Source organism: Anomaloglossus baeobatrachus, chromosome 10 (genome assembly GCF_048569485.1).
Source record: "Anomaloglossus baeobatrachus isolate aAnoBae1 chromosome 10, aAnoBae1.hap1, whole genome shotgun sequence".
Taxonomy (NCBI): domain Eukaryota; kingdom Metazoa; phylum Chordata; class Amphibia; order Anura; family Aromobatidae; genus Anomaloglossus; species Anomaloglossus baeobatrachus.
Window position 1 is genome coordinate 10,541,119 of NC_134362.1, and position 27,795 is coordinate 10,568,913.

The 27,795-nt window shown below is 51.8% G+C and overlaps 1 protein-coding gene across 17 annotated transcripts in view; it reads left to right on the forward strand.

Moving 5' to 3' along the window:
- The window catches only part of PPFIBP2 (PPFIB scaffold protein 2), a 239,716-nt gene extending 212,822 nt beyond the window's left edge, over positions 1-26,894 (forward strand). For 13 of the 17 annotated variants that reach the window (XM_075326341.1, XM_075326343.1, XM_075326344.1 and 10 more), the window contains 9 exons: positions 1,184-1,334; positions 1,452-1,563; positions 2,573-2,661; positions 8,160-8,282; positions 8,360-8,485; positions 9,676-9,864; positions 18,023-18,178; positions 23,115-23,180; positions 26,186-26,894. In XM_075326341.1, coding sequence (XP_075182456.1) covers positions 1,184-1,334; positions 1,452-1,563; positions 2,573-2,661; positions 8,160-8,282; positions 8,360-8,485; positions 9,676-9,864; positions 18,023-18,178; positions 23,115-23,180; positions 26,186-26,254 — 1,081 coding nt within the window. In that variant the 3' untranslated portion in view covers positions 26,255-26,894. Of the gene's footprint in view, positions 1-1,183; positions 1,335-1,451; positions 1,564-2,572; positions 2,662-8,159; positions 8,283-8,359; positions 8,486-9,675; positions 9,865-18,022; positions 18,498-23,114; positions 23,181-26,185 lie in introns of those variants that run through there. The other 4 variants (XM_075326354.1, XM_075326353.1, XM_075326352.1 and 1 more) reach the window with 3 other exon arrangements.
- The last annotated feature ends 901 nt before the right edge of the window (positions 26,895-27,795 follow it).

Below are 27,795 nucleotides of genomic sequence, written 5' to 3' on the forward strand. Positions count from 1 at the left end.
CTGCCCCTAGTGATGGCCACCTGCCCCTAGCGATGGGCACCTACCCCTAGTGATGGCCACCTGCCCCTAGTGATGGCCACCTGCCCCTAGTGATGGCCACCTGCCCCTAGTGATGGCCACCGCCCCTAGTGATGGCCACCTGCCCCTAGTGATGGCCACCTGCCCCTAGTGATGGCCACCGCCCCTAGTGATGGCCACCTGCCCCTAGTGATGGCCACCTGCCCCTAGTGATGGCCACCTGCCCCTAGTGATGGGCACCTACCCCTAGTGATGGCCACCTGCCCCTAGTGATGGCCACCTGCCCCTAGTGATGGCCACCTGCCCCTAGTGATGGCCACCTGCCCCTAGTGATGGCCACCTGCCCCTAGTGATGGGCATCAGCCCCTAGTGATGGCCACCTGCCCCTAGTGATGGCCACCTGCCCCTAGTGATGGCCACCTGCCCCTAGTGATGACCACCTGCCCCTAGTGATGGCCACCTGCCCCTAGTGATGGGCACCGGCCCCTAGTGATGGGCACCGGCCCCTAGTGATGGGCACCGGCCCCTAGTGATGGGCACCGGCCCCTAGTGATGGGCACCGGCCCCTAGTGATGGGCACCTTCCAGAATATGTTCTGCATTATGTATTACTCGGACCCTGTCCACAGAGAACCACGATAAATATCTGGCCCCTTTTCTGGAGCGTGACACCACCGCTTCCGGGACAGACTGTGCTGATACCACCATGACACTTTCATGATTTGATTCCATTACTTATCCCTCTGGGCCGCTCTCTCTAGGGGGGTCCCATGGGTGGTCTCGGCGTGTGATATTGCTTATCCCTATCTTTCCTCATTGCCTCTAGCTTCTCCATGGTTGGGGACATTTTTGCTGACCCGTGGACTGGTGTGCCGTGCTCCCAATGGAGAAGCCGCTCCCTGAGTATGTGTGCACAGCAGTGCTCAGGAGGTCAGGCTTGGGTTCTCCTTGGGTGGCCCGGACCACCCCCTTGGTGAGCAGCGCCCTACTTTGGCACATCCACTCCCCTTTGATGTCCTTTCTGCAGCAGCCCAATCTTAAGGAGACCTTCAGAGTCCAGCTGGGCTCTGGTCACAGCGTACAGAGCTGCCACGTAACGTGGCCCAGAATGTGGCTCCTTACCCGGCCCCTGGTCCATTATACCAATCTGCCGTTTCCTCTTCCAGTGATTATAGCGCCCCCTTCGCTCAGTGGAGTAACGAGCAGGTCTGTAATTGGCTGGAAGATTTCGGTTTGGGGCAATACGTCATATTCGCCCGGCAGTGGGTGACCTCGGGCCACACGTTACTAACGGCCACGCCGCAGAGCCTGGAGAAGGTGAGAGACCGCGCACCATGGGGCGGGGGGTGGGAGCGCGGTCATCATGGCTGCTGGTGTGGGGTCACCCAGCGAGGACCGATGTAATAATGACTATTTCTGTGTCCGAACATAAAGGAGCTGGGCATAAAGCACCCGCTGCACCGGAAGAAGCTGCAGCTGGCCATCAGCGCCATCAGCTCCAAGAAAGAGGAGAAATCCGGGCAACTCGACCACATGTGGGTGACAAGTAAGTGCCGCCGCCATTCTGCACCCAGAATCCAGCTTCAAGGAGCAAAAACCATCCGGTTCCCACCACTTCTGTGTCCAGCTCCTCCGCGCTCCCGTCCTTCTGGCCAACATTTCTTGCAAATTATTGATCAAGGAGGAGACAGGTGGACGCGAGTGACCGCAGGAACGGACGGCACCGGCTGTAACCATGACTACACATGGGTCTGCACCGGAGCTGTAGTCCCCAAAATCACCCTACAACAAAGAGCTGTCCTGTTTAACAGGCAGGGCCACTCCATGAGAAGCCCCCAGAAGAAGCCCTGAAGAGGCAGAACCACTCGGGTCTGTAACCGAGCTCCTCCATGGCTTAACAGATTCTGACAGCCTCGGTCAGTGGCAGCCTGTCATCTGCAAACCTTGGTCAGTGGCAGCCTGACCTCTGTCAGCCTTTGTCAGTGGCAGCCTGACCTCTGTCAGCCTTGGTCAGTGGCAGCCTGTCATCTGCAAACCTTGGTCAGTGGCAGCCTGTCATCTACCAGCCTTGGTCAGTGGCAGCCTGACCTCTGTCAGCCTTGGTCAGTGGCAGCCTGTCATCTGCAAACCTTGGTCAGTGGCAGCCTGTCATCTACCAGCCTTGGTCAGTGGCAGCCTGACCTCTGTCAGCCTTGGTCAGTGGCAGCCTGTCATCCGCCAGCCTTGGTAAGTGGCAGCCTGACCTCTGTCAGCCTTGGTCAGTGGCAGCCTGACCTCTGTCAGCCTTGGTCAGTGGCAGCCTGTCATCCGCCAGCCTTGGTCAGTGGCAGCCTGTCATCCGCCAGCCTTGGTCAGTGGCAGCCTGACCTCTGTCAGCCTTGGTCAGTGGCAGCCTGTCATCTGTTGATAGAGCTCTAGGCATCATCAGAGTCATTAGTATGGAGCCTCGTTAGCGGTGGTAATTACCTCCACACACGTGTTTAGGGATCTTCTATTAATGTGAGAGACGAAGAAGCACAAAATAACCAACCGCTAACACAGCTCCTTGTTCTCAGGATGGCTGGACGACATCGGCCTCCCGCAATACAAGGACCAGTTCCAGGAGGCGCGTGTGGACGGGAGAATGCTGCAATACTTAACTGTGGTAAGGAGCCCAGGGCGGAGAGTATTGTGGTAAGGAGTCCAGTGGGAGGTCCGAGGCGGAGAGTATTGTAGTGAGGAGTCCAGGGGGAAGTCCGAGGCAGAGAGTATTGTAGTGAGGAGTCCAGGGGGAAGTCCGAGGCAGAGAGTATTGTGGTGAGGTGTCCAGGGGGAGGTCTGACGCAGAGAGTATTGTGATGAGGAGTCCAGGGGGAGGTCTGAGGCAGAGAGTATTGTGGTGAGGAGTCCAGGGGGAGGTCTGAGGCGGAGAGTTTTATGGTGAGGAGCTCGGGGTGGAGAGTTTTATGGTGAGAAGTCCAGGGGAAGGTCCGGGTCAGAGTGTTTTATGGTGAGGAGTTCGGGGTGGAGAGTTTTATGGTGAGGAGTCCAGGGGAGGTCCGTACTGGAGAATCCCATGGTGAGGAGTCTCCAGGGTGGAGAGTTTTATGGTGAGGAGTCCAGGGGAAGGTCCGGGACAGAGTGGTTTTATGGTGAGGAGTCCAGGGGAAGGTCCGGTGAGGAGTCCGGGGTGGAGAGTTTTATGGTGAGGAGTCCAGAGGGAGGTCCGTGGTGGAGAGTTTTATGGTGAGGAGTCCAGTGGGAGGTCCGTGGTGGAGAGTTTTATGGTGAGGAGTCCAGGGAAAGGTCCGAGGCAGAGTGGTTTACGGTGAGGAGTTCGGGGTGGAGAGTTTTAAGGTGAGGAGTCCAGAGGGAGGTCCGTGGTGGAGAGTTTTATGGTGAGGAGTCCAGGGGGAGGTTCGGGACAGAGTGTTTTATGGTGAGGAGTCCAGGGGGAGGTTCGGGACAGAGTGTTTTATGGTGAGGAGTCCAGTGGGAGGTCCGTGGTGGAGAGTTTTATGGTGAGGAGTCCAGGGGAAGGTCCGAGGCAGAGTGGTTTACGGTGAGGAGTTCGGGGTGGAGAGTTTTAAGGTGAGGAGTCCAGGGGAGGTCCGTAGTGGAGAATCCCATGGTGAGGAGTCCCCAGGGTGGAGAGTTTTATGGTGAGGAGTCCAGGGGAAGGTCCGAGGCAGAGTGGTTTACGGTGAGGAGTCCGGGGTGGAGAGTTTTATGGTGAGGAGTCCAGGGGAGGTCCGTAGTGGAGAATCCCATGGTGAGGAGTCCCCAGGGTGGAGAGTTTTATGGTGAGGAGTCCAGGGAAAGGTCCGGGACAGAGTGGTTTTATGGTGAGGAGTCCAGGGGAAGGTCCGGGGCAGAGTGGTTTACGGTGAGGAGTCCGGGGTGGAGAGTTTTATGGTGAGGAGTCCAGTGGGAGGTCCGTGGTGGCGAGTTTTATGGTGAGGAGTCCAGGGGAAGGTCCAGGTCACAGTGTTTTATGGTGAGGAGTCCAGAGGGAGGTCCGTGGTGGAGAGTTTTATGGTGAGGAGTCCAGGGGGAGGTCCGTGGTGGCGAGTTTTATGGTGAGGAGTCCAGGGGAAGGTCCGGGTCACAGTGTTTTATGGTGAGGAGTCCAGAGGGAGGTCCGTGGTGGAGAGTTTTATGGTGAGGAGTCCAGGGGGAGGTTCGGGACAGAGTGTTTTATGGTGAGGAGTCCAGTGGGAGGTCCGTGGTGGAGAGTTTTATGGTGAGGAGTCCAGGGGAAGGTCCGAGGCAGAGTGTTTTATGGTGAGGAGTCCAGTGGGAGGTCCGTGGTGGAGAGTTTTATGGTGAGGAGTCCAGGGGAAGGTCCGAGGCAGAGTGGTTTACGGTGAGGAGTTCGGGGTGGAGAGTTTTATGGTGAGGAGTCCAGGGGAGGTCCGTAGTGGAGAATCCCATGGTGAGGAGTCCCCAGGGTGGAGAGTTTTATGGTGAGGAGTCCAGGGGAAGGTCCGGGACAGAGTGGTTTTATGGTGAGGAGTCCAGGGGAACGTCCGGGGCAGAGTGGTTTACGGTGAGGAGTCCGGGGTGGCGAGTTTTATGGTGAGGAGTCCAGGGGAAGGTCCGGGTCACAGTGTTTTATGGTGAGGAGTCCATGGTGGAGTTTTATGGTGAGGAGTCCAGGGAAAGGTCCGGAGCAGAGTGGTTTTATGGTGAGGAGTTCGGGGTGGAGAGTTTTATGGTGACGAGTCCAGGGGTGAAGAGTTTTACCACTTTTTTGTGACCTTGGTTGAGTCTGTAGATGTGAATCACTTATCCGGCTGCATCTGCAGATCTAAAGTCGGGAAATTGCTTATGTAACAATTCCCTAATTTTGCATTTTGAAAAGATGGGGTCCGGTGCTGCCGGGAGTCGCATAGACTGTGTAATTTACAGTCAGAGCGCGGCCGTCACCGAGCCGCTCAGATGTCACTGGACAGTAGAGTAATTGAAGCTCCGGGGTCTCAGCGGCTGCGCCCAGAGCTGGATTTTGCACCGACTTCCCCTCCCCCTCTCCCCCGTTATAGATACTTATTAGATAGTTTTTGCTTTGGAATGTGAATGACGTTACTTCTTCGGCTGACAGCAAGCAGAGGAAATGTAAGGTCTCATTGGACCCAGTGATGGAGCGCAGCGCCCCCTGCTGGTCACATCCAGGATTGCAATACAAACTTTTTTATTAATCGCGCCTCTGCCGCACATCAGGGGGCAGAATGTGACCGCTATGAATTCACTAATCCCAGTGAGAGTCACAGGCTGGGGGACTACAACTCCCAGCATGCCTGACCGCGCTGTGGTGTTTGCACCATGGGAAGTGGAAATATTTTGCCTGACAACATAAACAGTGCAGAGGATCCGGAGCCGCAGGCAGAACGTGATCCCCCCGCACGAGGCTGGGACAGGTGCTGCTGCCGGGGGCGGGGGGCGCAAGGAGCCGGAGGAAGCAAAGGCTTAGAGCGTCCGGGCTAAAAATGGGACGCGGTAATCCAATAGACGAGCCCGAAAGAGAAAATCTGCCCCCGGAAGAGGGAACATAAACAGGATTATGTGCCAGGAGGATTTAAAGAGGAATCGCCCCCGAGAGATTGTACAGGGGGTGGGGGGGAGGTAAGAACGCCGCAGAGACCGGAGGCGGAAAGAAGAATACTACACAATTATTAATAGTCCGCACAGAGGCTTCAGTCACTGACAGCAGCAGAGGCTGCAGCGCCGGATTTCAGAGGCTGCAGCACCGGATATCAGAGGCTGCAGCACCGGATATCAGAGGCTGCAGCATCGGATATCAGAGGCTGCAGCAACGGATATCAGAGGCTGCAGCACCGGATATCAGAGGCTGCAGCACCGGATATCAGAGGCTGCAGCACCGGATATCAGAGGCTGCAGCACCGGATATCAGAGGCTGCAGCACCGGATATCAGAGGCTGCAGCACCGGATATCAGAGGCTGCAGCACCGGATATCAGAGGCTGCAGCACCGGATATCAGAGGCTGCAGCACCGGATATCAGAGGATGCAACACCGGATATCAGAGGCTGCAGCAACGGATATCAGAGGCTGCAGCGCCAGATATCAGAGGCTGCAGCGCCAGATATCAGAGGCTGCAGCGCCGGATATCAGAGGCTGCAGCGCCGGATATCAGAGGCTGCAGCGCCGGATATCAGAGGCTGCAACGCCGGATTTCAGAGGCTGCAGCACCGGATATCAGAGGCTGCAGCACCGGATATCAGAGGCTGCAACACCGAATATCAGAGGCTGCAGCACCGGATATCAGAGGCTGCAGCACCGGATATCAGAGGCTGCAGCACCGGATATCAGAGGCTGCAGCACCGGATATCAGAGGCTGCAGCACCGGATATCAGAGGCTGCAACACCGGATATCAGAGGCTGCAGCACCGGATATCAGAGGGGCGTTCCCAGCCCTTCACCACCAGTAATGGAGTGGACACAGGGACGTCACCGGCCCCCCACACAACACGTTTCACCCTCATATCGGAAACGTCACTGTGTCTTATCCTGATGGTTCCATACATTGTACTTGGTTTGTGCGATCCTGCAGACTGATACATTGTAACAAATCCTCTCCAGCAGAGGCCGTGCTGCGGACATTGGGGGATGTTGACAAGGAGCTGATTGTTCCGTTTTAAGTTTGTTTTTCTTTCGTTATCGCCATAAAAATTGCTTCAAAAACAGACGGCTGAGATACATCCTGCTCAGATGCAGGCGGCTGAGATACATCCTGCTCAGATGCAGGCAGCTGAGATACATCCTGCTCAGATGCAGGCGGCTGAGATACATCCTGCTCAGATGCAGGCGGCTGAGATACATCCTGCTCAGATGCAGGCGGCTGAGATACATCCTGCTCAGATGCAGGCGGCTGAGATACATCGTGCTCAGATGCAGGCGGCTGAGATACATCCTGCTCAGATGCAGGCGGCTGAGATACATCGTGCTCAGATGCAGCCGGCTGAGATACATCGTGCTCAGATGCAGCCGGCTGAGATACATCGTGCTCAGATGCAGGCGGCTGAGATACATCGTGCTCAGATGCAGGCGGCTGAGATACATCCTGTTCAGATGCAGGCGGCTGAGATACATCCTGCTCAGATGCAGGCGGCTGAGATACATCCTGCTCAGATGCAGGCGGCTGAGATACAACCTACTGAAATGCAGGCGGCTGAGATACATCCTGCTCAGATGCAGGCGGCTGAAATACATCCTGCTCAGATGCAGGCGGCTGAGATACATCCTGCTCAGATGCAGGCGGCTGAGATACATCGTGCTCAGATGCAGACGGCTGAGATACATCCTGCTCAGATGCAGGCGGCTGAGATACATCCTGCTCAGATGCAGGCGGCTGAGATACATCGTGCTCAGATGCAGGCGGCTGAGATACATCGTGCTCAGATGCAGGCAGCTGAGATACAACCTACTGAAATGCAGGCGGCTGAGATACATCCTGCTCAGATGCAGGCGGCTGAGATACATCCTGCTCAGATGCAGGCGGCTGAGATACATCCTGCTCAGATGCAGGCGGCTGAGATACATCCTGCTCAGATGCAGGCGGCTGAGATACATCCTGCTCAGATGCAGGCGGCTGAGATACATCCTGCTCAGATGCAGGCGGCTGAGATACATCCTGCTCAGATGCAGGCGGCTGAGATACATCCTGCTCAGATGCAGGCAGCTGAGATACAACCTACTGAAATGCAGGCGGCTGAGATACATCCTGCTCAGATGCAGGCGGCTGAGATACAACCTACTGAAATGCAGGCGGCTGAGATACATCCTGCTCAGATGCAGTCGGCTTTTAATTACGTTACTGGGATAAGTGGTGACGGCTGCCGTGTATCACATATATGAACCCTCGGACATGGACTGTGGACGGATCCTTCATGTTCACACCTTTAACCCTTTAGTGACCTTTTCTACTCAGCAGACCTTGTTATACTGGAGACTCCCCTCTGCTGCTTTGTGGCATCCAGCGGAGTGACGGCAGATTAGTCAGTGGGATAATAAATCTACGTATGACGCCGGCGCCCCCTGGTGGCCACTGCCAGGCACCGCGTTCCGGCTGAAATTCTAGATCCCGGGGCAGTAACATTTGGCAGAGGTTTTGTGTTTTCTAATCCTGGAGCCGGGTGTTTTTCAGAACGACCTCCTGTTCCTCAAGGTGACGAGTCAGCTCCACCATCTCAGTATTAAATGCGCCATCCACGTGCTGCACGCCAACAAGTTCCACCCCAACTGCCTGCGCCGGAGGCCGGCCGACGAGGTGAGTGCAGCAGAGACGTGATGTGTACGACGTTTATACTGAGTGTACATAATGATTTATCCCCCCTCCCCCGACAGAATAATATCTCCCCCTCAGAAGTGGTGCAGTGGTCCAATCATCGAGTCATGGAGTGGCTGAGATCTGCAGACCTGGCGGAGTATGCACCAAACCTCCGAGGCAGCGGCGTTCATGGCGGTCTGATTGTAAGAAATGCGTGTGGTATACAGATTTATACAGCCACCACTAGAGGGAGCTCACTACATACAGATTTATACAGCCACCACTAGAGGGAGCGCACTACATACAGATTTATACAGCCGCCACTAGAGGGAGCTCACTACATACAGATTTATACAGTCACCACTAGAGGGAGCTCACTACATACAGATTTATACAGTCACCACTAGAGGGAGCTCACTACATACAGATTTATACAGTCACCACTAGGGGGAGCTCACTACATACAGATTTATACAGCCACCACTAGAGGGAGGTCACTACATACAGAGCTATACAACCTCCACTAGAGGGAGCTCACTACATACAGATTTATACAGCCCCCACTAGAGGGAGCTCACTACATACAGATTTATACAGCCACCACTAGAGGGAGCTCACTACATACAGATTTATACAACCTCCACTAGAGGGAGCTCACTACATACAGATTTATACAGCCCCCACTAGAGGGAGCTCACTACATACAGATTTATACAGCCTCCACTAGAGGGAGCTCACTACATATAGATTTATATAATCACCACTAGAGGGAGCTCAGTACATACAGATTTATACATCCACCACTAGAGGGAGCTCACTACATACAGATTTATACAGTCACCACTAGAGGGAGCTCACTACATACAGATTTATACATCCACCACTAGAGGGAGCTCACTACATACAGATTTATACAGTCACCACTAGAGGGAGCTCACTACATACAGATTTATACAGTCACCACTAGAGGGAGCTCACTACATACAGATTTATACAGTCACCACTAGAGGGAGCTCACTACATACAGATTTATACAGCCACCACTAGAGGGAGCTCACTACATACAGATTTATACAGCCTCCACTAGAGAGAGCTCACTACATACAGATTTATACAGCCACCACTAGAGGGAGCTCACTACATACAGATTTATACAGCCTCCACTAGAGGGAGCTCACTACATACAGATTTATACAGCCCCCTTTGCCTGTTGAAAGTTATATACAGTTGGCTCCCCCTATTGGTGGCTGCAGACAGTTTTCACATCGGAGTCCCTGTGCGCTGCCATGTAATTGTCGTGTACCAGGATGGGGGGCTATAGGCTCTGCTTGCTTAGTGCGGTCTCGGATGCTGTAGCTGTAATTTCTGGAACCCTATTATATTTCTTCCACAGATCCTTGAACCCCGGTTTAATTCTGATACCCTGGCCATGCTCCTAAACATTCCCCCCCAGAAGACCCTGCTGCGGAGACATCTAGCCACAAACTTCAGCTTACTGATCGGTCCAGAGGCTCAGCAGGAGAAGCGAGAGATAATGGACTCCACCACGTATACGCCGCTGTCTACCACTGCCAAAGTGCGGGTATGTTCAGGCATGTCACAAACCACCGGGGGGGTCACTCAGAAATCCCCCGCGCTGGCTACCAGTACGTCACAATCGGGGGGTAACAAGTGGGGGTCACCCCTCCTTTATACCTCCCGACCGACAGACAGAGCACGTGACGCGCTCTCTAGCGCCCCTCTTATAGTCAGGCCAATTATGGAATTGCCCGACCATAAGCAAGGAGGCCGCTATACTACTTATGCCGATTATTGAAGGGTCCCCGGTGAGAGTAAGGTATATATTCCCCCGACCTCCGCGGGCGGAATATATAAAATCTCCCCGAATCTCACTGGCCTCCCCACAATAATCCTTGGCACAATTCGCTGCCACCAACCGATTTACGGTAACTATTAGCCGAACACACAGACGTGGGATTCAAGATCGAGATAACAGAACAGCCCAAGATTAATTATATAATTTAATCAGCCTAAAGCACACTAGAAACTACAATATATACAATAGGGAATCTACAGAATATACATAGGTCAGAGTACAGTTACAGATAAAGCATGGTTTACAACAGGTATGCAATTCAATCAGTTACCTTGTGCGTCTGGCCACAGGGGGGCGCTGTAGACCAGGTTTCTAGGAACTCCCGCAGATGTTTCCTGCACGTGACCCCCAGCGAAAGAACCACTGGAAAATGGCCGAAGTAGGGTTATCAACCTGGCCAAATCCAGGTCCCCTCCTACCTTAGTGACCTCACAGGGAGCACTGCTCCACCCCTGGCTTGAGTTATGGACAATATCCCAACATGGAATATGGGCCATAACTTTGCCTGGGAGCGTCGTAGGCGGACGCCAATGCTCTCATTGTGACAGTTATGAATTTAGCTACAGAACGAGGGGACTCATGACCTGTCTGCCAGTTCCCCATTGGCTGATATCACGCCTGGGGCATTTCCCAATGTCCTGCTCCCATAAAAAGGGTGTGCCGGCATCGTCCGCATGCAGAGACACCATTTTTATGGTTGCCATATTTATCGGAAATATGGCTTGCGAGATATGAACCATTTTTTACTGGAGTCGTTCTGTCTGGCTATTTCCATAGCCTTGCTAACTAGCTAGCAGCTCCTACTACAGGGTGACGGCAGGGAGTCCTCCTGTGTCCATTGTTCCCACATCATCTCATCTCCATATCACAGGACATGGCCATGGGATTTGTTGCTAAACCAGTTGTGTGAAGGAAAGGGGGGGTGACACCAGGAGAGGGCTTCCTGACATACTTGAATATCATGATTTATCGTCATATCTCCGGATTTACCTCACACCTCCCCCCTTTTGAGGGCGCTAGGGGGCAGCACACTCCGGTGTTCCCCCGTGCGCCCGTCCGCGACCTCTCCTTGTCGGGACAGCCCGTCTGCGTTACCGTGGTCACGGCCCCTTTTGTGGCGAATGGTGAAGTTGTATTGCTGGAGCGCAAGGCTCCATCGCAACAATCGCCCATTCGTCCCAGAGACGGTGTGCAACCAGCTGAGGGGATTGTGGTCCGTCTCCACGAGGAAGTGGCGCCCGTATAGATAGGGTTGCAGACGCTGCAGGGCCCACACTATGGCCAGGCACTCCTTCTCCATTGTGGAATAGGCCACTTCCCTCGGTAACAGCTTCCGGCTCAGGTACAAGACTGGGTGCTCTTGGCTCGCAGAGTCCACCTGGCTGAGCACCGCACCGAGGCCGAAGTCACTGGCGTCGGTCTGTACTACAAACGGCCGCGTGAAGTCGGCTGCCTGTAGCACGGGCGGGCTGGACAGGGCGTCCTTTAGGGCCCGGAAGGCTGTCTCGCAGTCCATTGTCCAATCGACTGCAGAGGGCAGCTTCTTCTTGGTGAGGTCCGTCAAGGGCTTTGCCAGGCTACTATAGCATGGAACAAACCTCCTATAGTACCCAGCGGTCCCCAAGAAGGACATCACCTGCTTCTTGGTCCTGGGGGTGGGCCAGGATGCGATGGCCTCCACTTTCTCAGGCTCGGGCTTCAGTGTTCTCCCGCCTACCCGGTGACCGAGGTACTGGACCTCGCTCATGGCCAGCTGACACTTTCCCGGCTTGATGGTCAAACCTGCCCGGTGGATCCGCCTGAGCACCTGTGCTAGATGCTCTAGGTGGTCCTCCCAGGTGGGACTGAAGACGGCAATGTCATCCAGGTACGCGGCCGCGTACCCTTCAAGTCCCTTGAGCAGGGTGTTGACCATCCGCTGGAAGGTGGCAGGGGCATTCCTCATCCCGAATGGCATCACCGTGGACTCGTATAGTCCAAATGGGGTAATAAAGGCAGAGCGTTCCCTGGCCTTGCGAGTCAGGGGGATCTGCCAATATCCCCGGCTCAGATCCATGATGGTCAGGTACTGAGCCCCGGCCAACTGATCGAGCAGGTCATCGATGCGTGGCATTGGGTACGCATCGGCGACCGTGACAGCATTGAGCCCCCTGTAGTCCACGCAGAACCGAGTGGTTCGGTCCTTCTTAGGGACGAGGACTACAGGCGAGGCCCAAGCGCTGTTGGATGCCTGGATCACCCCCAGCTTCAGCATCTCGTCAATCTCCTGGCGCATGTGTTGCTGCACCTCCAGGGAGACCCGATATGCTGAACGCCGGATCGGGGGATGATCCCCAGTGTCCACGTGATGGACAGCCAAGTCAGTCCTTCCGGGCTGGTTGGTAAACAACCCCCGGAAGGGGTGTAGGGTGGCCCACAGCTGGGACCGTTGGTCCTCCAAGAGCTGGTGGCCAACCTCCACATCCTCAATGGATCCGCCTGCCCTAACCTGGGCTAGCATATCCAAGAGGGTTTCCGCTTCTCCCTCCTCGGGCAGGTTGCACACGGGGAGCGCACATGCCTCCCGCTCATGATGTGCCTTCATCATGTTCACATGGAAGGGCTTCCGCCTTCCACGGGCAGGGTCCAGGGTGACCAGGTACGTTACAGGGTTGAGCTGCTGGTACACGAGGTATGGGCCTTCCCAGGCTGCCTGAAGCTTGTCCTGTGGTACGGGGACCAGTACCCACACCTTTTGACCCACTTGGTAGGTCCTCTCACAAGCGTTCTGGTCGTACCAACGCTTCTGATCGGCCTGGGCTTGAGCCATATTGTCGTGTACCAGTTGCGTCAAGGCCTGCATTTTGTCCCGGAAGCGCATGACATACTCGATAACCGACACTCCAGGGGTGGCCAAATCCCCTTCCCAAGCCTCTTTCACCAGAGCCAGGGGGCCCCGCACACGTCGCCCGTACAGGAGCTCAAACGGTGAGAATCCTGTTGAGGCCTGTGGAACCTCCCGGTAAGCAAATAACAGGTGTGGGAGATACCGCTCCCAGTCACGCCCATGGGAGTCGACCAACATCTTAAGCATCTGCTTTAAGGTGCCATTGAACCGCTCGCACAGGCCATTAGTCTGTGGATGGTACGGGCTGGCCACCAGATGTCGCACCTGGACTTGCTTACAGAGGGCCTCCATCAGCTGGGACATGAATTGGGTCCCCCGGTCAGTGAGCATTTCCTGGGGAAAACCCACTCGGGAGAAAATCTCCAGCAATGCGGTGGCCACCTTGTCAGCCCGAATGGACGACAAGGCCACTGCTTCTGGGTACCGGGTGGCATAGTCCACTACCGTCAGTAGGAAGCGTTTCCCGGAGCTGCTGGGGATGGCCAGCGGGCCGACCAGATCCACAGCCACCCTCCTGAAAGGCTCATCGATGATTGGCAGAGATACTAGTGGGGCTTTGGGGCGTGGCCCCGCCTTCCCCACTCTCTGACAGGTTTCACACGAACGGCAGTAGGCAGCCACATCGGCCCCCATTTTTGGCCAGTAGAAATGCTGGTTTAACCTGGCCTTGGTCTTAGCGATCCCTAGGTGTCCGGCCATCGGAATCTCATGTGCGATCCGCAACAACTCCGTCCGGAACGGATAGGGTACCACCAACTGTCGGTCCCTGGGCCACGCCTCCGGTGAACCCTGCTGGACCGTGGCCCGGTACAGCCGTCCTTGGTCCCAGACCACTCGCTCCGGGTCCGAGTCCGAGGGAGGCTGTGCCGCCTGCTCCTTAAGAGCTTTCAGGCTGTCGTCAGCTTCTAACGCTGCCTGAAACCCCTGACTAGATGTGGCCAGAATCGACGAGACTGTCACATCTCCAGTCAGTACCCCGGGACCTGTGTCCTGGCCTCCACCTGACTCGGCTGCCACTTGGTCAGAAGGGGAAGAGCTATCGGACCTCCGGGAGGCCCCTTGGCTTCCAGCACTCCCACTGCGGGTGACAGCGGCCACAGCCGCTGCGACCGTGGGTCGTGCCTGCTCCTCCTCCGTTCCTGACCAAGTCGCCGGTTCAGGCAGACCTACCTGGCTTCCTGACACCCCGGTTGTGGGGGAACCATGCACCGAGATCTTACCTGGGAGCACTTCCGCTCCTGGACCGGCCCCAATCTCACCTGCCTGTTCCCCTCCTGCAGCAACAGAACCCCGCTGTGAAATCTCTGGGGACCCCACATTTGCTGTGGTAGCCCCCACCCCACACACTGGTCCTCCCCCTGCAGCACCCTGCTCTCTGCTTATCCCTGCAGAGGGCAACAGATCCCAGCTCACAGGCTGGTTACTTGTAGAGGCATTGTCACACCTTTCTCTGACCCCCTCCCCTGTCACAGCTGCAGCTGTGTGTGTGTCTATGGTGTCTATGCAAGCAGAGATATCAGAGTTCACTCCCTCCTCCCTTACATCATTCATAGATAACACATTAACATTGTTAGGAGTCATGTCAGTACGGGCTGAAGGTTCAGCCCTTGGTTGGGGCCCAAACTGGGAGGTTATCTGCCCCAAATCTGTCCCAAGTAGCACGTTTGCAGGGATCCGATCAGTTACCCCCACCTCCCTCACCCCTCGCCCTGCGCCCCAGTCCACATAAATGTCAGCAACAGGCAGCGCCGGGTCAGTGCCTCCAATCCCGGAGACAGCGAGGGTTTTTCCAGGGATCAAGTCTTGGGGGGACACCATCTCAGGCCGCACCAGAGTCACCTCCGAGGCGCTGTCTCGCAGTCCTATGGTCACAGACCGGCCGACGGTGACAGGTTGGAAGCTGTCCAGGGACCTACCACCACCCCCACCCACACAATACACCTTGGGCGGCCCTTGGGACGGGGACGGAGCCGGGGCCTTGGGACGCTGAGGGCACATGGCCTTGAAGTGTCCAGGTAGGTTGCACTGGTGGCACCGTCTTGGTTCTGCCACGGGCCTGGAGAGGGGAGTTGAGGGGGACACCCCCTGCAGTCTAGGGGCAGGTGGGGCAGTCGCAGAATTCATCTTACCCCCTCTCCAGGTGCTGCTGGTGGCCGCTCTCCTGGCCTCAGGGGCCCGGTTGTTGGTGTAGTCATCGGCAAGGGCAGCTGTAGCCGTGGACCCCTTTGGCTTCTGGTCTCGGATGAACTGGCGGAGATCCTCAGGGCAGTTCCACAAGAGTTGCTCCGTGATGAACAAGTCCAGGATCTCCGGTCCGGTGGAAAGCTGCAGGCCTTGGGTCCAGTGGTCGGCAGCTCGGGCAAGTGCCCGCCGGTGGTCAGCCCAGGAGTCCTTTGGTCCCTTCTGTAGGCTCCGGAACTTCTTGCGGTAGGACTCTGGAGTGAGGTTGTACTGTTGGATCAGGGCCCGCTTGATGGTGTCGTAGCCCTGATCTGCCTCAGCAGGCAAGTCCCCAAGGACATCCAGGGCCTTACCCCTTAAACGGGGGGTCAGGTATTTGGCCCACTGGTCCTTGTTCAGATGGTGCTGCAAGCAAGTCCGTTCAAAAGCAGTCAGGAAAGAGTCCAAGTCTCCATCCTTCTCCAGCACTGGGAAGTCCTCAACACGGACCTTTGGAAGTTTGGTGTTTTGAAGGTCACATGTGGCTGATGAGGGCCGGAGCTGAGCTAGCTGCAGCTGGTAGTCACGGTCTGCCTGTCGCTCTCGCTCTCGCTCTGCACGCGCTGCCTGCCGCTCTCGCTCCGCAGCCTCACGCTCTGCGTGCCGCTCTGCCCTGCGCTCTGCCAGGAGTTCCTTGTAGCCCTTCTGGTCTCCAGCCTGGAGAAGGGCCATAGCCATTTGAAGAAGGCTATCCGAGCCTCCCAGGCTCGGTGGAATGGCACGTGGTGATCTGCGGCACGCTGCGGAGCCTGGTGATTCACTGTCCCTTTCAGAGCGGAGGGCTGGCATCTGGCTCGTTGAGGAACCTTGGGTGAGCTCCTCCTCATCTTGTCCAGCAGTGCCAGGTTGCGCAATGTCCTCGGCAGAACGGTTTTCTGGCGTCGAGCTCCTGGAGGACTCGTGGGCAACCTCCTCATTGCTGTCCACAGCACCGTCCTCCCTCTCTTCGGCTCCTGCCTTAGCATTGGCCAGTTGCATAGCTCTGCTCCTGGTGCCATCAGCCATTCTTGCAGACTTTTGGTCACTGACACAGAACTGACACCTGATGCCTCCACACACCTTACAGTATCTGCACTCTGACACTCTAGTGTTGAGCTAGTCTGAAGACCCCAGCAGCCACAGCTGCTGCAGGCAGTCTTTAGTGTCTGGGAGTATGGGTCTCACACTCACACACACTATTATCTCGATCCCACCGCTATGCCACCAATATGTCACAAACCACCGGGGGGGTCACTCAGAAATCCCCCGCGCTGGCTACCAGTACGTCACAATCGGGGGGTAACAAGTGGGGGTCACCCCTCCTTTATACCTCCCGACCGACAGACAGAGCATGTGACGCGCTCTCTAGCGCCCCTCTTATAGTCAGGCCAATTATGGAATTGCCCGACCATAAGCAAGGAGGCCGCTATACTACTTATGCCGATTATTGAAGGGTCCCCGGTGAGAGTAAGGTATATATTCCCCCGACCTCCGCGGGCGGAATATATAAAATCTCCCCGAATCTCACTGGCCTCCCCACAATAATCCTTGGCACAATTCGCTGCCACCAACCGATTTACGGTAACTATTAGCCGAACACACAGACGTGGGATTCAAGATCGAGATAACAGAACAGCCCAAGATTAATTATATAATTTAATCAGCCTAAAGCACACTAGAAACTACAATATATACAATAGGGAATCTACAGAATATACATATGTCAGAGTACAGTTACAGATAAAGCATGGTTTACAACAGGTATGCAATTCAATCAGTTACCTTGTGCGTCTGGCCACAGGGGGGCGCTGTAGACCAGGTTTCTAGGAACTCCCGCAGATGTTTCCTGCACGTGACCCCCAGCGAAAGAACCACTGGAAAATGGCCGAAGTAGGGTTATCAACCTGGCCAAATCCAGGTCCCCTCCTACCTTAGTGACCTCACAGGGAGCACTGCTCCACCCCTGGCTTGAGTTATGGACAATATCCCAACATGGAATATGGGCCATAACTTTGCCTGGGAGCGTCGTAGGCGGACGCCAATGCTCTCATTGTGACAGTTATGAATTTAGCTACAGAACGAGGGGACTCATGACCTGTCTGCCAGTTCCCCATTGGCTGATATCACGCCTGGGGCATTTTGTCAATGTCCTGCTCCCATAAAAAGGGTGTGCCGGCATCGTCCGCATGCAGAGACACCATTTTTATGGTTGCCATATTTATCGGAAATATGGCTTGCGAGATATGAACCATTTTTTACTGGAGTCGTTCTGTCTGGCTATTTCCATAGCCTTGCTAACTAGCTAGCAGCTCCTACTACAGGGTGACGGCAGGGAGTCCTCCTGTGTCCATTGTTCCCACATCATCTCATCTCCATATCACAGGACATGGCCATGGGATTTGTTGCTAAACCAGTTGTGTGAAGGAAAGGGGGGGTGACACCAGGAGAGGGCTTCCTGACATACTTGAATATCATGATTTATCGTCATATCTCCGGATTTACCTCACAAGGCACATTTCTCATAACGAGCAGTGGTGCGCACGCTCGCTCATCACTAGTCCTCACCTTGTTTAGTGGGGACAGCGCCCCTCTGTCTGCAGTGGCTGTGCCCGGTACTGCAGATCTTAGCAGATCAGTGAATGGCCCTCAGCTGCAGTACCAGGCACTACCACTACAGAACGCACGGCGCTGTGCCCGGTGAATATGCTCACGTTATCCCGGAATCGCTCAGTTTCGGGTATTTTTTACTTAGGGACTGTGTTTTTGTCGTTTTTGCAGCCAAAGAAGCTGGGACTTTCTCACTTCAGTAACCTGCGTAAGAAGAAGTTCGATGACTCCACAGACTTTGTGTGTCCTGTAGACGCCGGCCCACCGAAGAGCGACTTCAAGACCCCAAACAACAGTGCCATCAAAGACGTAGACAAACTGGAGCAGGTGGGCAGACTAATCTGAGGGCGGCCGCACGGGCACGATCCGCACCCCTCACCGTCATCTGTGTGTCTAACCACCGCCCCATACCCATCATTACCAGCATGGCGTCATCCAGAGACTAATAGCTAGAAGTATCGGCACCCACGGCCGGAGCGGGGTGGCCCCGATCACTGACACTTTACAGATTTTATACAGATTCTAATTTATCCAAATCTATTTATCTCCAGATCATTCATGTAAATACTCGCTGTATAGTGTAAGGAAAGGTTACATTGTGAAGCCCGACCCGGCAGAGAAATAAACCAGATTATATTGTATGAGACCTTGTATCTCCTCCAAAGTGTGCTTGGTGCATAGAAGGGAACCTACACTGCTGTCCCAGGGTAGTGTTTAAAGTGTTAATATGTAGTGGAGGCTGTATAAATCTGTATGTACTGAGCTCCCTCTAGTGGTGACTGTATAAATCTGTATGTAGTGAGCTCCCTCTAGTGGAGGCTGTATAAATCTGTATGTAGTGAGCTCCCTCTAGTGGAGGCTGTATAAATCTGTATGTAGTGAGCTCCCTCTAGTGGAGGCTGTATAAATCTGTATGTAGTGAGCTCCCTCTAGTGGGGCCTGTATAAATCTGTATGTAGTGAGCTCCCTCTAGTGGAGGCTGTATAAATCTGTATGTAGTGAGCTCCCTCTAGTGGTGACTGTATAAATCTGTATATAGTGAGCTCCCTCTAGTGGTGGCTGTATAAATCTGTATGTAGTGAACTCCCTCTAGTGGTGGCTGTATAAATCTGTATGTAGTGAGCTCCTTCTAGTGGTGGCTGTATAAATCTGTATGTAGTTAGCTCCCTCTAGTGGTGGCTGTATAAATCTGTATGTAGTGAGCTCCTTCTAGTGGTGGCTGTATAAATCTGTATGTAGTGAGCTCCCTCTAGTGGTGACTGTATAAATCTGTATATAGTGAGCTCCCTCTAGTGGTGACTGTATAAATCTGTATGTAGTGAGCTCCCTCTAGTGGTGACTGTATAGATCTGTATGTAGTTAGCTCCCTCTAGTGGTGGCTGTATAAATCTGTATGTAGTGAACTCCCTCTAGTGGTAGCTGTATAAATCTGTATGTAGTGAGCTCCCTCTAGTGGTGACTGTATAAATCTGTATGTAGTGAGCTCCCTCTAGTGGTGGCTGTATAAATCTGTATGTAGTGAGCTCCCTCTAGTGGTGGCTGTATAAATCTGTATGTAGTGAGCTCCCTCTAGTGGTGACTGTATAAATCTGTATGTAGTGAGCTCCCTCTAGTGGAGGCTGTATAAATCTGTATGTAGTGACCTTCCTCTAGTGGTGACTGTATAAATCTGTATGTAGTGAGCTCCCTCTAGTGGTGGCTGTATAATTCTGTATGTAGTGAGCTCCCTCTAGTGGTGGCTGTATAATTCTGTATGTAGTGAGCTGCCTCTAGTGGGGCCTGTATAAATCTGTATGTAGTGAGCTCCCTCTAGTGGTGACTGTATAAATCTGTATGTAGGGAGCTCCCTCTAGTGGTGGCTGTATAATCTGTATGTAGTGAGCTCCCTCTAGTGGTGACTGTATAAATTTGTATGTAGTGACCTCCCTGTAGTGGTGACTGTATAAATCTGTATGTAGTGAGCTCCCTCTAGTGGTGACTGTATAAATCTGTATGTAGTGAGCTCTCTCTAGTGGTGACTGTATAAATCTGTATGTAATGAGCTCCCTCTAGTGGTGACTGTATAAATCTGTATGTAGTGACCTTCCTCTAGTGGTGGCTGTATAAATCTATATGTAGTGATCTCCCTCTAGTGGTGGCTGTATAAATCTGTATGTAGTGAGCTCCCCCTAGTGGTGGCTGTATAAATCTGTATGTAGTGAGCTCCCTCTAGTGGTGGCTGTATAAATCTGTATGTAGTGAGCTCCCTCTAGTGGTGGCTGTATAAATCTGTATGTAGTGCGCTCCCTCTAGTGGTGGCTGTATAAATCTGTATGTAGTGAGCTCCCTCTAGTGGTGGCTGTATAAATCTGTATGTAGTGAGCTCCCTCTAGTGGTGGCTGTATAAATCTGTATGTAGTGAGCTCCCTCTAGTGGTGGCTGTATAACTCTGTATGTAGTGAGCTTCCTCTAGTGGTGGCTGTATAAATCTGTATGTAGTGAGCTCCCTCTAGTGGTGACTGTATAAATCTGTATGTAGTGAGCTCCCTCTAGTGGTGACTGTATAAATCTGTATGTAGTGAGCTTCCTCTAGTGGTGGCTGTATAATCTGTATGTAGTGAGCTCCCTCTAGTGGTGACTGTATAAATCTGTATGTAGTGAGCTTCCTCTAGTGGTGGCTGTATAAATCTGTATGTAGTGAGCTCCCTCTAGTGGTGGCTGTATAAATCTGTATGTAGTGAGCTCCCTCTAGTGGTGACTGTATAAATCTGTATGTAGTGAGCTCCCTCTAGTGGTGACTGTATAAATCTGTATGTAGTGACCTCCCTCTAGTGGTGGCTGTATAAATCTGTATGTAGTGAGCTCCCTCTAGTGGTGGCTGTATAATCTGTATGTAGTGAGCTCCCTCTAGTGGTGGCTGTATAAATCTGTATGTAGTGAGCTCCCTCTAGTGGTGGCTGTATAAATCTGTATGTAGTGAGCTCCCTCTATTGGTGGATGTATAAATCTGTATGTAGTGAGCTCCCTCTAGTGGTGACTGTATAAATCTGTATGTAGTGAGCTCCCTCTAGTGGTGACTGTATAAATCTGTATGTAGTGAGCTCCCTCTAGTGGTGACTGTATAAATCTGTATGTAGTGAGCTCCCTCTAGTGGTGACTGTATAAATCTGTATGTAGTGACCTCCCTCTAGTGGTGGCTGTATAAATCTGTATGTAGTGAGCTCCCTCTAGTGGTGGCTGTATAATCTGTATGTAGTGAGCTCCCTCTAGTGGTGGCTGTATAAATCTGTATGTAGTGAGCTCCCTCTAGTGGTGACTGTATAAATCTGTATGTAGTGAGCTCCCTCTAGTGGTGGCTGTATAAATCTGTATGTAGTGAGCTCCCTCTAGTGGTGGCTGTATAAATCTGTATGTAGTGCGCTCCCTCTAGTGGTGGCTGTATAAATCTGTATGTAGTGAGCTCCCTCTAGTGGTGGCTGTATAAATCTGTATGTAGTGAGCTCCCTCTAGTGGTGGCTGTATAAATCTGTATGTAGTGAGCTCCCTCTAGTGGTGACTGTATAAATCTGTATGTAGTGAGCTCCCTCTAGTGGTGGCTGTATAAATCTGTATGTAGTGAGCTCCCTCTAGTGGTGGCTGTATAAATCTGTATGTAGTGAGCTCCCTCTAGTGGTGGATGTATAAATCTGTATGTAGTGAGCTCCCTCTAGTGGTGACTGTATAAATCTGTATGTAGTGAGCTCCCTCTAGTGGTGACTGTATAAATCTGTATGTAGTGAGCTCCCTCTAGTGGTGGCTGTATAATTTTGTATGTAGTGAGCTCCCTCTAGTGGTGGCTGTATAAACTGTATGTAGTGAGCTCCCTCTAGTGGTGGCTGTATAATTCTGTATGTAGTGAGCTCCCTCTAGTGGTGGCTGTATAAATCTGTATGTAGTGAGCTCCCTCTAGTGGTGGCTGTATAAATCTGTATGTAGTGAGCTCCCTCTAGTGGTGGCTGTATAAATCTGTATGTAGTGAGCTCCCTCTAGTGGTGGCTGTATAAATCTGTATGTAGTGAGCTCCCCCTAGTGGTGGCTGTATAAATCTGTATGTAGTGTGCTCCCTCTAGTGGTGACTGTATAAATCTGTATGTAGTGACCTCCCTCTAGTGGTGGCTGTATAAATCTGTATGTAGTGAGCTCCCTCTAGTGGTGGCTGTATAAATCTGTATGTAGTGAGCTCCCTCTAGTGGTGGCTGTATAATTATGTAGTGAGTGCCTTTCTCTTATCTGTAGCCCGGTGCAGCGTTGTTGCGGTGTGACAGACACATAATGTTGCACCAGGCTGGCTAATCAGTGGCGGTGCTGGCAGATGGGGTGGACAGGATTCCCGGCCGGCAGCCACTGACTCCAGACCCCGGTCCTGTATATTGATTTGCTCATGGCTGCTGTGACCAGACAACAAGGCGACATCTGGAGATTCACCTCAAAATGGTCCAATCAATATATAACGTGATGCGTCCAACTCTGGAACGGCTACAAAAGAGGAATATTCATAGCCGCGTGTGACTGCGGGACCAGAATCTAACGCTCTGCAGCATTTTATCTGGAGCGTCACTGGCCGCAGTTTGTAGGCGACGTCTGACCATTAACATCATTTGTGTTTCCGTCATCTCCATCCTTCACCCGTCTTCTGTCCTCTGTCCTGTGACTTACACCCTGTGTCGGGATGAAGCTAACACTGCATGACTTGTGATTTCCCCCCAACATTCGCCCCCTGGAGGCGGCTGCGAGAATTCATCCTAACACCAGCCCTGCACTAATCATACGCATGCAGTACCACAATATACCACCGGATGGCACTGCAGAGTAATGGGAAACCTCTGCTCATATATACTGGTCACCCGGACGTGGACACGTGTGGTGCATGCGTTACCGGTCACTCGGACGTGGACACGTGTGGTGCATGCGTTACTGGTCACCCGGACGTGGACACGTGTGGTGCATGCGTTACTGGTCACCCGGACGTGGACACGTGTGGTGCATGCGTTACTGGTCACCCGGACGTGGACACGTGTGGTGCATGCGTTACTGGTCACTCGGACGTGGACACGTGTGGTGCATGCGTTACCGGTCACTCGGACGTGGACACGTGTGGTGCATGCGTTACTGGTCACTCGGACGTGGACACGTGTGGTGCATGCGTTACTGGTTACCCGGACGTGGACACGTGTGGTGCATGCGTTACTGATTGTGAAGCTTTCGTTTTCCTCCATATTTACGAGGTCGCTGCCTGATTTTGCAGATGGCGCATTCAGAGGGGATGGTAAAGCAGATAGGGGCTTTCTCTGAAGGCATTAATAACCTGACAGTAAGTATCACCTTCATTTCCTTCTACCAAATCACACTTCGGAAAGTTTTGCTCAAAATGCATAAATTACTGAGGGTCTCTGATGTAGCAGAGTGCAGCTATACCCTATATACAGTGCAGCCGCGTAACCCCACACCCTATATGCAGTGCAGCCGCGTAACCCCACACCCTATATGCAGTGCAGCCGCGTAACCCCACACCCTATATGCAGTGCAGCCGCGTAACCCCACACCCTATATACAGTGCAGCCGCATAACCCCACACCCTATATACAGTGCAGCCACACCCTATATACAGTAGAGATGAGTAACCCCCTCGTGTACGATGCAGCCACACAGTATATACAGTGCAGGCACGAACCCCTTATGTATAATGCATTCACACACCCTATATACAGTGCAGATGAGTAACCCCTCGTGTCCGGTGCATTCACACACCCTATATACAGTGCAGATGAGTAACCCCTCGTGTCCGGTGCATTCACACACCCTATATACAGTGCAGATGAGTAACCCCTCGTGTCCGGTACATTCACACACCCTATATACAGTGCAGATGTGTAACCCCTCGTGTCCGGTGCATTCACACACCCTATATACAGTGCAGATGTGTAACCCCTCGTGTCCGGTGCATTCACACACCCTATATACAGTGCAGATGAGTAACCCCTCGTGTCCGGTACATTCACACACCCTATATACAGTGCAGATGTGTAACCCCTCGTGTCCGGTGCATTCACACACCCTATATACAGTGCAGATGTGTAACCCCTCGTGTACAGTCACACTCCTTGTATAAAGTGCAGCCACACGACCCCTCTTGCATTCTGCATCTGTGCCCCTTATATACAAGGCATAATAGTGATTTTAAACTCTGTAGAAAGTTATGGATTTTCTTTTATATCATTTTGTAACAGATTTGCATAAAAAAAATCAAAAACAAAAACCCACAAATGCAATCAGGTTCATTAGGAGAAATCATAATCTTCGATCAATAACAACTATTAATAAAAAAAAAACCGCAATCAACTTGCAATATAAACGGACACGAATGAGAGGAAAAATCTTCAGTCTTTCAATTTACAATACTTTTTCCCTGTATTGGGCTCCCGTGGTTAAATCCCATCACTGTGCTGCTAACGTAATTATCTGCAGATTATCCATCAGGACACTCCTAACAGGGGAAACCACATGAATAGCCACAATGTATACCAGGAGGACACAACATTTCATGCTCCAAGGACCCCATTGCCAAACTAAACCAGTCTAAGAGCCACAAAAAATGTAAAAGGGTAATTACATGAATATATAACCAAAACCACCATCAGTACATTACATTTTAGGAGGAGGATTTTGAGAGTTACTGATCAGTTTCTGCTCCAAAAATAGTGTGAACACGTGCTAATGTTTGAGCAGAAACTCACCAAATCCTACTGATAATAGTACTAAACACTTAAGCGGGCTTTACACGCTACAATATCGCTACAGCGATCTCGTTGGGGTCACGGATTTTGTGACGCACATCCGGCCGCTGTAGCGATCTCGTTGTGTGTGACTCCTAGGAGCGATTTTGGATCGTTGCAAAAACGTCCAAAATCGCTCCTCGTTGACATGGGGGTCCACTCCCAATTATCGCTGCTTGGGCGAAGTTGATCCTCGTCCCTGTGGTAGCACACATCGCTACGTGTGACGCCGCAGGAACGAGGAAGCTCTCCTTACCTGCCACACGCCAGCAATGAGGAAGGAAGAAGGTGGGCGGGATGTTCGTCCCGCTCATCTCCGCCCCTCCGCTTTGATTGGGCGGCCGCTTAGTGACGTTGCTGTGACGCAGAGCGAACCACCCCCTTAGAAAGGAGGCGGTTCGCCGGTCACAGCAACGTCGCCAAGCAGGAAGTACGTGTGACACTGCCGTAGTGATAATGTTCGCTACGGCAGCGATCTTCACATATCGGCATAACGATAGGGGCGGGTGCTATCACGCTCGCCATCGCTAGCATCGGCTAGCGATCTCGTAGCGTGTAAAGCCACCCTTGAGATTTGAGATTACGTTTTAACATAGCCATGAAGCACATTATAGATTGCTGTATCAAAGAGCAGAACCACAGTCACTACATAAATTCAGCACCAGAACCACCGTCAGTACATGAATGTGGCACCAAGCATAGCGCAGCGATCAATTGCAATGTCGGGTCAGCCCCATGTACAGTTGTATCGCTTGAACTTACAATTCCCAGTATGTCCTTAGTAATGGTTAGAAGATACTGGGAGTTGTTGTTACCAGTCGTCATCTTCAGACCATACAGGAACCACAGTACTGATGAGAAGTAATCAGCATCACAAATAATTATTTACTCCAAATCAGAGAAGATTTAAAAGGTTCCTGGATGTAGTTTCCGTCCCTCTTGTCTCCATGTACTACAGACGCCATGATGAGAATTCATGCCCAGATCTCATCTATGCAAAGTTCCCTCTTCTCTGCTCTTTCCCAACACAGTCCCCTTAAATATAAAAGTATTATTATACTGCCCATAAATAAAAATGCCTCACATGCTGCCCCCATAAATAAATAATTGCCCCATATTATGCTTCCTGCACAATATATTCTCCCCTCACACTGCCCCTCTGTATAATATCCCCCACATACTGCCCCTCTCCATATTGTCATCCCCCCACACTGCTCCTTTACATAATGCCCCCCTCGCTGTGCCTCACAATAACATCCCTCCACACTGCCCCTCTCCATAATGTCACGCTCCCAACAGACCCTCTCCGCATTGCCCACACACTGTTCCTCTCCAGACTGCCCCCACCTACACACAGCATCGGGCCCACCTCATCACGCTCCTCTGTGTGGAATTGCTCTAAGACAGTGATATCTGGACTCATGTCTCTGTCAGACTACAACTCCCAGCATGCTCTGCTCCAGTAAAAATTCACAGGTAACCGTAGTTGCGTGTGCTGGGATGAGCGGACCCTGCGTCACCATGCTGACTGTTTCCATTTCAGAACATGCTCAGTCAGGACGAGATCCTCAATAACTACAGGTTTCTATCCAACTACGATTCCTGGAGATAACGCCGGCGCCCGGCACAACCGCGAGGACCAGACGCCACAACTGGACTAACTGCATCCGCATTATTTATTTCATCGCCGTGCTTCACGGATCTCGCACGACCCGTCCGGAAAATCACTATTTGGGGAAGAATATGACTGAAGGGTGTACATTATTTTTTTTTTTGTTTATAAAAAATTAATATAAAAAAATAATATTATGTGCAAAAATGTATATAACGGAGTAAGGTGTTACCGTGATTGATTTTACTTTTTATATTATACATATATTTAAAGGGAAAGTTCGCTTTTAACAACTCATGGTAAAGGGCTGTGACTGCACCTGGATCGGACGGCAGCTCCTTCAGCAGAGCCACTTCTGTCCACAGTCTCGGTCCTATTCTCATTGCTGGAGATCAGCTGCAATACCAGGCTCAGCCTCCAGGCAGGGGTGGCGCTGTTTTAGGAGTAAGCAGCCCTGTGCATTCTGATACAACCCCTGTCCGTCTGTCCCCTCAGGTCACATGTTGAGCAGAACGATCTAATAAGCCCTCATGAGAAATGGACTGCCCCTTTAAGTGGAACAGTCGTTTGTATCTTCAGTGTTTATCTTATTTGCTGCTGGATGATTTTATTACCTCTTGTAAAAAACTCTAAATAAACTCTATGCATTAAAAAACAGAAATTGGGAGCAAAATGTCAAAACTTTTTCAACAGAAGTGTTTGCACCACATACAGATCACCAAGCGTCACCATTCATTATCTGTTCTATATAGAGATGCACTACATATCCCAGCATGTTCTGGAATGCTTGGCATTTTACTCATGGATGTGGTTTGGTTTTGCAGCTTTTACTCCCCCCTCACTACACAGGTCACAGAGGATAGTAGGTGACGGCACAGCTCACCTCTTCTCACTCCCTGCACAGGTTATATACATAGGATCCCCCACTCACAATAGGTGATGGGCACAGTTCACCTCCTCCCTCTCCCTGCACAATGATCTCTGCACAGGTCACAGAACATACCAACAACATTCCTCCATCAATGACCTATTCCTTTTGATGATCCATGTGACTGCTGTAAAGCAAACCTGAAAATGCTGTTTGCAGCAGCTCAGGCAAGATGTCCGCCCCACGCTCAGTCATCATCGTTTGTGTTCACATTCATTGGGGTCCACTGCGAACCATGCTAAAATGACAGAAATGGTCCAACTACTACATTGAGGTCTCCTCATCCAAACACAGATCTAGATATGGATAGTTTTCTTTTTTTCAGTGCAAAATATATATATATATACCGTATATATATATATATATATATATATATATATACCATATATATATACCGTATATATATATACCGTATATATATATATATATATATATATATATATATATATATATATACCGTATATATATATACCGTATATATATATATATATATATATATATATATATATATACGGTATATATATATATATATATATATATATATATATATATATATATATATACCGTATATATATATATATATATATATATATATATACCGTATATATATATA